This window comes from Mus caroli, chromosome 2 (assembly GCF_900094665.2).
Source record: "Mus caroli chromosome 2, CAROLI_EIJ_v1.1, whole genome shotgun sequence".
NCBI classification, from domain to species: Eukaryota; Metazoa; Chordata; class Mammalia; order Rodentia; family Muridae; genus Mus; species Mus caroli.
The window spans coordinates 142729917-142742721 of NC_034571.1; the positions used below are offsets into that span (position 1 = coordinate 142729917).

At 47.7% G+C, this 12805-nt stretch overlaps 1 protein-coding gene across 1 annotated transcript in view; it reads right to left on the minus strand.

The window, feature by feature from the left end:
* The window catches only part of Acss1 (acyl-CoA synthetase short chain family member 1), a 48256-nt gene extending 36598 nt beyond the window's left edge, over positions 1–11658 (minus strand). The window contains exons 1-2 of the mRNA XM_021151088.2: positions 11307–11658; positions 3513–3609 (exon numbers count right to left, since the gene is read on the minus strand). Of these exons, the coding sequence (XP_021006747.1) occupies positions 3513–3609; positions 11307–11619 (410 nt within the window). The 5' untranslated portion in view covers positions 11620–11658. The remainder of the gene's footprint in view (positions 1–3512; positions 3610–11306) is intronic.
* Positions 11659–12805: the final 1147 nt, after the last annotated feature.

Genomic DNA, 12805 nt, shown 5'->3' on the forward strand with positions numbered 1-12805 from the left:
GACCATCAGGCAGGAGGATAATCTGAACCAGTGAGGACCATAGGAAACAAACGGGACAAAGGTCACTGGTGCCAGTCTGCTCCAGTGCAGATTCTCTCTATACGGTCCCAGGTCCTGTCTACATGCAGATGTCCAGGTCGCCTGTAAGCTTCAGAAAAAAGCTCCTTCTGGAACCAGAAAAACATACCGCCCTCATCATCGCCTGTAATAATTACAACCCCTCAGGGTTCTATCTGGTTTTCTTTGCAGCACTGGGTATTACATTTAGGGCCCACTACTTTACCCATAGTCCCATAGTGTTCTCTGCCCTTGTATTTTCTTTGTGTGTGGTTTTGGGGTGAGCTGTTTGTGCATGTTTGTTGAGACAGAGGCTTTCGAAGTAACACATGTTGGCCTCATACTTTCCATCTTCCAGCTTTCTAGTACAAGTGTGCACCACTGTGCCTGGCCACACCGAGTTCCTTTAAATGCTCAGGGCTGTAGTGTAGCTCAATGGCAGAGCACTTGCCTGGGATAATCAAATGTCTTGAATTTCATCCCTAGCAGCAGCAGAAGAATAACTATGAGAGAGAGAGAGAGAGAGAGAGAGAGAGAGAGAGAGAGAGAGAGAGAGAGAGAGAGAGAATGAAAATCTAAGAGTCTGGAGCTTAACCTTTGAGTCTACAGGACTTGTGACCACCACACAGGGGAAAGAAATCACTTTATTTCAGAGGTAATATGTAATCTGTCTACTGGTATGTATGTAGCAAATCAAACACCTAAAATGGCCAGGGAGGGGCTGATTAGAGACCTTCATACACTTAGCTCAGTTTCGGAGTGTATGTAACACTTTGCCCAGCAGCAGACACAGCCATCCAGTTCTAAGCCATCAGAGACCTAGCAGAGCACAGCAAACTAATTCTGCACGTTTGTAGAGGGACAGCTCAGTAGACAGACACTTCACTTATATATTCAGAAGTGTGTCTGTGTGTCTGGGAGCTACTTTACTCCCGTCAACCTCAAATCTCTCTTGTCTTTAATGAGCTGGCTGCAAACCTGAGCGTTCTGTGTGGTTAACCTTTAAACCTTCAACCATACATTTCAGCAGCTCAGATTGCCAAATACCACTGCATCCGGCCATAGGGCATCCCTAGCAGCCTGTGCACCAACGGTTCTAAGCGCACCTGTCTTGGGGAGTGAGGGAAACCGTGGTCCTTTGAGCAGCATCAGAGAAGGACCCCAGCTGTCTAGTAAGTGCCTCTGCCCTGCCACATGTGACTTTTGTCTTTTAATGAATGACAGTGCCCAAGCAGTTTGAGAAGGATGTATATTGACATGCAAATGGAGTTAGACCTGAAATCCTTACAAAGCAGCCATGTGGGCATCCCCTCATCCAGGCTCAGAGCAATAAGATGCTGTTGGTCTGTGGGCCACATGGGGGCTGAAGCCAGGTACCAGAGGGGTAAAAAACAACTACAGGAGCCCTGAGCTCAGCCCAGAAAGGGAGAGAGGTGGCAAAGTATGCCACAGCCCTCAAGCTATGAAGGCTATATAGTATGCCAGAGGGCTGGTAGGTAGGGTAGATAAGGCATGAGTGGGCCAGTAACACTACCAGTTTCTACAGAAGATTAAAAATATCACCTTGGGGGCTGGAGAATTGGCTCAGTGGTTAAGAGTGAGTTCTTACAAAGAGTCCAGTTCCTAGCATTCACATCCTACCTCTACCTCTGGCTCCAGGGCACCCAGTGCCCTCTGCTGGACTCTGTGGGGACCTGCACTCTCATGCACATACCCCCACACTCATGCACACATCTACACACATATACACATGATTTTAAAAATAATTAAAATATTTCTTTTTTTTTAAGTTACCTTGCTTTCTACAACCTGAGAATGGTATACCAGGATTGAATTTGGTCTGGAATAAGACTAGAATTTCAGAAGCGCATGGGAAATGAGAGTCCAGTTGCCCCTGAGTTACCTGAGTGTCCACAAGCAATTGCTACGCTCAGAGCCCTGGCCTGAAACTGTTTCCATGAACACTCCTCCTATGCCCCGTTTATTCCCAGGCCCCAGCCACCATACTTTCTCCCTGCCGCCAGGATATGGTATTTCTGCTCAATAGTTGGATCTCAGATTAAACATCCTCTGGGAGACCTTTCCTAACTATTCAACCTATTCAACTATTCAAAGTGACCTTCTGCCATGCTTTGGAGATTGGTTGTTATTGTGACATACTCTAACCAGTAGTAACTGATATAAAGGCATGAAAAAACACTTGCTAGACAATTGGTTGGATATGGAAAGGCTGAAGCTACATACTTGGAAGACCTGAACATGGAACCATGAACACAGAACACATGACTTAAGTACATAGCAGGCCAGAGATGCCGTTATAAAGATAAATTATAGATGCTGTTATAAAGATAAATTGTATCTTTAGCCAAAAGGTGGTTGTTGTTGTTGTTATTTATTATTATTATTATTATTATTATTATTATTATTATTATTATTACTAGGGATAGAGCCTGAGGTCTTCGGCTAGGCAAGCATGCTCTCAGTGAGTTATACCTATGCTCAGCTAATGAGGCATCAATGAAGAGGCAATACCCTCCCTGCTGTACCACAGCATCTGTTGTAACACAACCCAGAGGCAGCAGCTTCAGGTAGCCAGTTATCCAAGGACCTATCAAAGTCTATGGCCACATCTCCCTGAATGTTCCCTACTTCATCTAAAACCTTGGTACTGCATCACACACTTGGTAATCCAAGTCCAGTTAGTGTGTAGGTTCCATTTATGAAATCAAGGAACATTGTCAGCCTTTTTAAAAAACTTATGTAAATGACCACCCCACCATAAGATATATAGAAAAAGGCCAGCAGCTGGCATTGATAACAGGTAGTTCTTTGCTGCCTGTTTAAACCATTACAGGATAACAATGGAGGGCAGGATGGTATGAAGGAACCTGGAGCTAACCTTACTCAAATTAAGATCTACTACTATGTGACCTTAGGCAGACCACTTAATTTCTGTGCATTTCACATCAGTGACAGGAGACACTGGTAGCAAGTGCTCCAAAGACGCCATCCACATTCAGGCTCTGACAGCTTTAGCTCCTGTGCATGAGTTTGCCCTGTCTTATCTGAGTACCTCCAGCTCAGGGTTTTTGTTGAACTGAATACAACTAGAATTCTGTATGCTCTGATACCTGCCACAACCTGTCTTGCCCACATCTCCTTTACCTGAGCTAACGGAACACCCCCAAAGCTGAAACATCTCCCAGTGCTTAGATAATTCCATGTCCTGAGCCAGACACAGCAGCAGAATAGGGCCAATGCCTCCCCAGTCTCTTAACATCGCTGTAGGAATCTTCAGCCATTAGGCATCACCAAGCAAACACACAACCGGAGTCCTTCCAGACTAGAAAGTGTGTTAAGGGTCACAAAGGGGTCATGCACCTTCCCCAAATCCAAACCTCAGAAAGGTCCAGGTGGTGTTTTGGGTGTTGAGGGTCCCAGGTGACACACAGTACCTGTAAGTGATTCTCACTTCTGTCCCAGGTTCATCTCTCTCCCAGATCAAAGCTACGGTCTCAGGAGACTTCTGCACATGCTGATCCAGGCAGTTGACTATGCAAAGAAAAGTTAACAAATGTTATTCCAGATGCTGTAGAGGAGAATGGAATAGGGTTTGATTTGCTGTGGTTTGCTGTCCCCGCAGAGCAGGATCTCCTCTCTCTCAGGAAGGAGTAACTGCCACAACTGCAGAGAACAGGGACAATCACTACATACCCGACCTGCCTACAAGGTGACCTTCCACACAGACTCTGAGGTCGCCCCACCATTCCAGCGGTCTCCACACTGGATCCACGTGGCATCACCACCTTAAGCTGGACATGCCTTTCAAGAAAGTTCTCCCCTCCCCCTCTGCTACCCCAAGCACAGCTCACATGACTTGCTGGAAAAAGCACAAGGTCAGTGGGCTTGTTTACCATAAACCTGAGGACGAGTGGGCTCAGTTCTGTTGACATCCTGTTCACTGATCACTTGATTTTAAAGGTGAGCTTAACTCAGGTCAGTTCATGCCATGCCCACTTCTACCCAAGCCTCAAGGTATTTGGAGGAAATCTGAGATGGACTCAGAATGTTTGTTCAACAGATCACTGGGCCTGAAGTTACCCAGACAGGACAAACCCCTTCACAGAAGCAAAGAGCAACTTGGGATAAACAGTCACAGCCAGAGCCTGGATGTGAGCAGCACCGTGAAGGACCCACTACCAGTATTTCTCATCCCTGGTGTGAAGTGCAGAGATGGAGCAGCCTGCCGAAGGTCACACACTAACAGATATGACTCGGACTAGCTCCAGGTCCCTCACATGGCCCTCCACTCTCCTTGAAATGGTCCAAACAGGCAGTCAAGAACTGCTCTGTGCAGCCGATGGGAGAAAGCTGAGCCCACTCTGTGGCAAAGGGGAGAGGAGCTATGAAGAGGTGTGATCCACAGACAGAAGAATCTTAGAACTGTGCAGAACGGGGAAGTATGCAAGCAGCTGAGAATAGGCAGACCCTACAGAGAATGGAAAAACAAGGCTGTTGGGGGAAGAAACTAGCAAGCTAGCTTCACAAATGTCAGCTGAATGCGCTGCCAGGCTGAATCTAGTTTACTGGTGTGGCGATTGTGTGTGTGTATGTGTGTGTGTGTGTGTGTGTGTGTGTGTGTGTGTGTGTACACAAATGCCCAAACACCAAGAGTTTTCATCCTAAAATCATGGCTTCAGAGCTTGTTAACAGTCAACAAAGAAGTCAGCCCTTGGCACAGGGCTATGTCCCCAGCTGCCTGGTGGTGGAGGTGACTCTGAACTGGTCATGACAAGTTAGGAAAGGTCACCAGGGAATCAATGCTATGGAAAGTCATGAAAGAGAATCAGGATAGAACTGGTTAAGAGCAGGAAGTATGAGTTGTTCTGGACAGCTGGGAGCCCACCAACCCCTGGCAGAGACTATGCATTTTAAGCAAACAGTCCTGCTGCAGCCTGCCTTGGAACCACACACTGGCAGACTCTTGTGTGTTTACAGGTACATCACTGTATATGACGCTTCCAGATTTTGTGGGGATTCCATTTCTTTCTCTTCCTGGTGGGGGTGTGGGGGTAATTAAGGTACTTGATAGCCCAGTATGACACCTGGCCATACCTTATTGGTTGGCAGCCTGCAGCTGCCTAAAAAAAATCCTCAGGTCTGGCTCCAGGCCAGCCACCCACTAACTACAATGCCCTTGTCATTTACTTCAAGTCTCAGCTTTTTAATCCACAGGGTGGCATAGCAACCCCTGACTCTGGGTGAGTATAAGAATTAGCCACCCACAAGTGTGTCATGAGATTGGGCCTGAGGATGTCACAGTGTTCCCAAGGAACTTGCCAACAGAATAATCCATTCCTTAGAGCCATCACAGTATGGGTTCTGACAGAACCATGAACCTAAAATTCCAAGTTCATAATGGGTTTTTTTTTTAGCAAATACTACAATTCCTCCCACCGCTTCAGTTACAGGGAAGAAAAGAAGGGGGTGGCAAAGAGAAAAGGAAAGAGGCTGGGAGGAGAAACAGGAGAGTGAGAGACAAAGAGGAGAAAGGAAGGGAAGGGATAGGGGAGAAGGAAAAGGGAAGTGAGGAAAGAGGCAAGGGGGGAAAAGGAAAGCAGGGAAGGTTGGGGAGAGGAAAGAAGACACAGAGGATACTCTGCCTGCCTAAACAAAACCTCTACATGGAAAACAAAAGCAACTCAATCCAAAGAATGGGCCGTGAGACAAGAACTTTCCACCTTCAAGCATTTTCAGGAGGAAATGGGCCGGGGCCCAGCACAACTGAAGGCAGAGCTCAAGCCCCACCTCCTACTTTAAGCCTTCCAAGTCCCCCTTACACAGTGAGCCTCTGTCCTCCCACCTCTCAGTGGGCCTACTCCAGGTAACACTTCCTTACTGTGCCCAGAGACCTTTCTCCCGGGACTGGTGGAGAGCCACAGACCTTCTTCACCTGCCCTGTGGGTACCTTGAGCACATCACCCCAGTACAGATGCACTTGTTTACTCTGTCAAAGCAAAATGAACAGGAGACCATTGTTTTGGTCTAAGCTCTAGCACAGGCCAGACTAAAAATCAAAACGGAATTGTTCATGCTAAAGTTCATATCGCCAAGCTGAAACACGGCTGTTCATCAGACCTTTGGAGGAATCAAGATCAGAGGCACGAAAGTTGAAACCAAACTTTCAGTGTGCCTTGTGGTGAAGTTCTCCCGCCTATGTGCATATTCAGAAAAGGAGACACACAGCCTTGGTGAGCTAGCTGTCCATTGTTTTCACATGGCCCTGTCTCCCTGTTCCTACCTTTCAAGGGATGTAGCTGAAATAGCCAATCCGTTTTCTGATCTCTACTGTGAGTTCTCAGCCCTTCTCTGGCTACAAAAGCCAGCTTTTGATACTTGATATCTTTTATGAGACTAAGTGTTGTCCAACTGACCGTGTTAAAGCACATCATAGTAGTTCTTCCAACAGCAGATTTGTCATCTATCTCTTTGTGTCACTCGGGTGCTATGACAGTGGGCATCTTCCACTGTTTCTGAGGTTGGGCCTTTGTGTCTCCATCTATACAACAGGACCATTCCATGTTTGCATCATTAAGAGTGAGATATGGCCCTTAAAAACAGGGTACCTACTCAGCCATGGGGCTCCTTCTCGGTAACTGTAGCACACAGCAGCCCAGCCCAGATCCTAACACAGTCTTATGAGCAGTTCCATTAATGCTTGTTAGTGGATCAGAGATTTAGTTTTATTAACAACACACACACAAATTACAGGTGTTATTACTTCTATTACAAAGATGTGGCACACAATAATGTAGGAATTTTCAAACTTCCACCCCCAACCTTATAGCACAAGGAACGGAATGCAGAGTTTCCTACAGGCTAAATAACTGTACAACTACGAAACCACACCCTTGGTCCAAAAAGCTCTGATTGGTTGTTTAAATACACACACCCCCATACCCTGCTCAGATGTAAGTGAATCCAGCACACAAAGCTTCAAGCGTCATGAAAAGGAACTGGGATTAATAAGCACACGAGGATTCACAATGGCTTTCTTTAAATAGCGAATTTCCCTGGCACATTGTGAGAACTTTCGTTCCAAAAGCTATATTTGCCAACTTTCCAGAAGCAGCTGCTATTTAAAGCAAGTCACGCTTCTGACGACGGAGAAGAATTCAGATTCTTCCAGAAGCTCTGCCTCGTGAAACTGGAACTGCGTTTTCATTTGGAGTTCCTTAAAAGGTTCGACCAGCTTTATCTGCCATCATCTCAGCCATCGAGGAAAGCATCAGCAACGTGACTTCTGTTTGTGCGGTGTTCCTAAAGCATCTAGAGGCCTTGGTGGGATTCAGTGGCTGAGTACCAGCCTAGCCTCTGTGAGACTCTGGGCTCCATTCCCAAAAGAAAAAACAAAAACAGAAAAAAAAAAAAAAAAACAGAAAAACAAAAAACAACCAAACAAAAACACCCAAGAAGACTCTCAATGGATAGTTAAAGTTAAAATTAGTTTATTCCAGCCAGGCATAGTGGCAATATGCCTTTAATCCCAGGACTAGGAGGTGAAGGCAGAGGCAGATGAATCTCTTTGCATTCCAGAACAGCTTGATCTACAAAGTAGATCTGAGACTTACTGCTAAACAAGCTCACACTTTCTAGCTCTTTCTGAACTCTAGCTGGCTGGTCAACTCAGCTGTTCTTGCTCAAACTTGTCTCCAAGATGACCGATTCAATCTGGCTTCTCTTAGTTTCTAACTGAATTGCTCTCTTTGGCCTCATACTAACTTTAGCAAGTTGTTTGACTCTTCTGGCTCCTCCTCATTCTCTGGCTTGTTCTGTCTTCACCTATGTCTAGCTTGTTATCTCTCTGCAACCTGTCTCTGTAGAAGTGTCCTGGTAAAACTGCCTCCCTCCCTCTCCACCCTCTCTCTCTCTCTGCACTGCTCTCTTACGTAGCTTCCCCTTCTTCTCTCTTCTCATGAGAATTGGACAGATCCTATTCTGTCAAATTTTTCTCCAGTTGGTCACTTTGTCTGCCACTCAATTAAATGTCACTTTCAAACATAGGTGCTTCCTTCTACAAACTAACTTTACCTTCATTGTTTGGGATTAAAAGTGTATATTCCAGCCAGAGGGATTAAAGTTGTGTGCTAAAGGCTAGGCCACACCAGGACTAGAAAAAGGTATTTTTCAGTAAATAACACAATCTCAGGGTTTACAGTGTGATCAAATATCCTGCAACAGGGTCTGTTTCAGATGGGCACAATACTCAGCAGCCTCCTGAAGGACAAACCAAGGTCACTGCTTCCCCAAATGCTTCATTAATAATTAACAGCCATGAGTGGTTGGGGCTGCACTGTGCTAAGAACAGTGTCAAGAGCTTTAATCTCACCTAATCCTAGCAAGAGCCCCGGCTGTGTGTGCTGAGAACATCATCTGATGGGGCAACAAGGGCAACCAAGTACCCTCCCCACCCCAGACAGCCTGCTCAGCAGGAGCCTTCATTCCTACCTGGGTCTCTTGACCCTCAGGACACAGAACTTTCCATGAACCTAGCCATTATACCATGAGACGCTTTGTATGGTTTGCAGGACATGTTTCAGTTGAGGCCAGCCTGAAATTTCACTTATCACAGCTGTACAATCCATTCTCAGGAACCGTGATGAAATAACAGAGGATAGCTATTTTTATAAACAGTTATTTAGCTCATATATCTAGAAGTTCAAAGGCTTGTGTCTGGTAATGCTGTCTTTGATGAGTGTGTCTTAAGATGAGGCAGAGCATCATGTGGAATGAGACATCCATTATCTCTTCTGGCCACTCCCTCTTATAAAACACCAAGATCAGAACCTTTTATCTCAGCCCAGATAACCTCTCCCAATCCTAGCTACCTCCCTCATAATAACTGACAAGGGGACTTTACTGAGGAGCTTAGGGGATGAACCATATTCTAAGCATAGCACCACTCAGGCCTCAAACCAGGAGGTGAGACATCAGGGAAGGGGAGAGAGCGGACCCCCGTGGGCCCTGTCCAGAGTCCTGACCTAAGACCTCAGGATAATAAAAGGGTCATTATCCAGCAGTACAGCCAAATTAGAGTATGGAACAATGGTAACTACAATAATGTTCCAGGACACACTGCTCTCTTTAGATCAAATATAAGGAAACATGTGAAGTGAAATGAAGTAAGAATTAAGACCTCAGTGTAGCTCAAAAGGCCCAGCTGAAACCACCAAACTGTGCTGTTTGTGCTGTGCCAAGCACCTGCAGGGCCTGTCAATCACAGCTGGAAGACGCCCAGCCACGGGGTTTCTAAACCTAAGAGTCTAGAGTGGGCCCCCGAATTTGCATCTCTAAAAGCTTCCCGGTCCAGCAGCAGTGGTCTGGACCTTTGAAAAGCATTAGTCTGGCGATCACTGGAAGGATAATAGTGCCACTCAAATTTTTGGAACAAGTTGTCATTATCACACATAAACAGATCAGGCCTAAACAGCCCAAGCACTTAACAACTCTCTAAGTGGCTCCCAGAGCAGCTGCAGTCAGTCTGTTCCCTGTTCACACTGTAACCCCTGGAGGTTGCAGAAATGGGCAAAGGGCAAAGATGCTGCTGACAGATAGGAAGCCAGACATTTGGAGAAGCTGCTTTCTTGCATGTCAGTTTGGCGAAGTTCAGCCTCTGTCTGGCTCACACAGCTCTAATAGTAGAAGAACGGAGGCCAGAGAATTCCTAGAAGACCACACCCAAGACTCACCATAAGGCTGATACCACTTCTTATCAGCTACAACCTTGGTCGTCCCAGCAGCCTTGACCTCTTAAGGGAGAGGTTTCCAAAGAAGCCGCACACTTTCTGCCCACTTCCTTCTGCAAACTGCTATACTCACTTGAAGGACACTTTCTGCAAACGCAAGAACTTCTTAACCCAAGTTGAAGAATTTGCTGACTCAAGTCTAAAGGCAACACTTATCTAGTAAAAAGACTCATTTAGATTAAACTTGTCAAGTGATATACAATATGGAGGGAAAAATAACTTGTCCAAAGTTTCTTTAAAGTTTTGTGCTTTAAAAAAAAAGCCAGACCCTATAATTTCTGAATATATTAAATCAGAAGTGCTACAGCTTATTGATCACCAGTCAGTCTGGACAGGTTCAGTATCCCCGCCCCCCAGCACCGCGGCACAGACAGCATAAGAGGTGAGTATTGCTTTCCCGTTTTACAAATGGGGCGATTGAGATGCACCAAAGCTGAAGAGGTAGTGAAACTGCAGACACCAGATTCCACCTCTAACTTTGGTCCTTAAAGCATCACCTGTCACCCCGTCTTAAGGACCTTCAGTTCCTCGTCCCTTACGCATCTCTGACCCATCCAACCCTCGCTCCCATCCCACTGGAATGCAAAAGTTCCCAACCCTCTGCTGTACACCAGAGACACAGCCTGTCTGTCCAGCCCCTCCTTCAGTTCTCAGCGCCTCAGTGTGTTTCCCTGCCTCCAGCCTCAGCAGAATCCGGGCTCATCAGAAAACTGACAGCTAGAGTGACTGATGTGTCTCGTTTAGAGATCAAGGGGGAGGCTGGTACAGAGTCCAAGCTGGCCTTGAGTTCAGCTCCTCTTGACTCAGACTCCGGAGAGCTGAGGTTACCCCTGCCTTTGACACTGTAGACGTTTGTTTTTGGGGTGCAATTCTTAGACCCAGAACTTCCTGCCCACATGCCCCAACGGGAGGAGATACGTAGTTCCCTCCCAGGGGCTGACACTTTCTTCTTCCTGCACCCACCAAGGCTCTGTTTACACTGCAGGGTTTGTCCTCAGGGGAGCCTCGAGCCCTAGCACCCGCAGTTGCCGATAGCAACCTATGTACTTTGCATTTACCCTGCTGATCTGCCCCCCCCCCCCCAGCAGAAAAGCCTGGGCTCTTGGAGCATGGGCTCTCTCCATCTAGGCCTTTCTGGGGTCCTAAGCTTTGTGTTTGAAGACAAAGCCCCCTAGAATCTGTGTTAGGGTAGAACACTCTGAGGTTAAACCGGTATCCCCATTTTCCCGCTAGAGACAGCGCTGCAGATTTGGGAGGGTAACTGCTGCTTCGCCAGCTGCAGTTTCTGGACCCGGTGGGATACAGAACAAAGTGACGTGACCCAAGGATTAGGGTGGGTGGTGAAGAATTCTGGAGAAAAGAGCCAAGGCCTGGGGGCAGCTGCTACTGACTGGGGCCTCCGGAGTCTCGGCGAAAATGAGCTGGACCCAGCAAGGCACTCACCAGACACATTCAACTGGCCTCCCAGGAACCAGCCGATCTTGCCCGTCCTGAAGTCGCAGTCCCAGACAGTATGGTAAGGAGTGTCCCAAACTAGTGTGTCACGGGCCAGCGGCCCCCAGAAGGCGGCCGGCTCCTGGGCTGCCTGAGCGCTCAACGCGGGGTATGAGCCTGGCTGCGCTACTGCAGGAACGCAGCCCGGGAGTCGGGTGGCGGTCGAGCGAGACACGCTCAGTGACCACCCCGATTGTCCAGAGCGCCCTTGCAGGCCACGCAGCAGTCGCCCCACACCGCTGCCGAGGCTGCGCGCCGCCATCTCGCCGGACGCCCCACGCGGGTGCGGGAGCCTAGGCGCCCCTAAGAGTCTCCACGGCCCCGCCCCGGCTCCGCCCCCGCGGCCACCACCCACTACTTTTCTCCGGGTGAAGCAGCTTCCTTGAGCCTGCCCCTTCCCACCTCTTCTCCCGTCCTGGACAGGTGCTCGGGGAGATGGGTAGAACTAGGTTTTGTTGTGAGCCCAGTCCCAGGCTAGCCCGCGCTTTCGGCTTCAGTTTCCTGGGTTTCTGCGATCTCTTTTTACAGACCAAATAACTTTCTAGCTGGCGACAGAAGCTGCAAGTACACGGTTGGCCCAGCCTCCGGACCTGGGACACAGGCAGCGCTCTGAGATAGGATTGGGAACGCGACTAAGTGGTCATAAGAGCGAAGCAGCTCACAGATGGTGTGGATGAACCGTCAGTTGGTTCAACATACCATAGACTGAAGTCAAAGCTTTCCTCCTTAGACCTTCTGAGAGTAAAGCCTTCCCCCAATGGTGCGGGCCTGTACAACCATGCCACACACACCTAAATCACCCGCAGCGGGCTAAAGGGCTGATGAGCAAGCCTGGGGGCCTTCAAACAGGAAAGGAGGTACTATGAAGGCCTGAGTCCAGTAACAATATTTTGGTTACCAGCTGCTGACCTCTGCCAGGGCAGGTACCACTTCTTACCTTAGGACCCTTTGCTGATTCCAGGTGGTGGGAAGCTATGGGAAAGAATAAATCAATGTCCACAGCACATCGGGCCTCGTTGACCATCAGCTCCGTCATGAAGTTCAAGTTTTTGTTACTGAATAATCAAGAGTAAAAGGAAATGTGTCTCTACCAAATACTTAAGTGAATAAATAATAAAAAAATAAACACTAGAGGTCGGAGACTTTGGAAAACTGGTTTGTGGAGTTCTTCGGGCTGGCAAAGACTTTTTCCTGTTGGCTAGGACAGCTGTAGATAGGTAGTTTCCTTGGAGGGGATACTGTGGGTAAGCTGCTGAGGAGGAAGGCGGTGCCAACAGCTAGCACAGGCATATGCCCTGCCCTCAGCCAAGCACTTGTCCTTAATTCAAAAGTTAGGCAAGTGGGCACAGTGGTGCACATCTGGGGTCCCAGCTATTCACGAGTCTGAGGCAAAAAGATCACACCCTGGAGACCATGAGTTTGAGAGTAGCCTGGACAACATTGCTAGT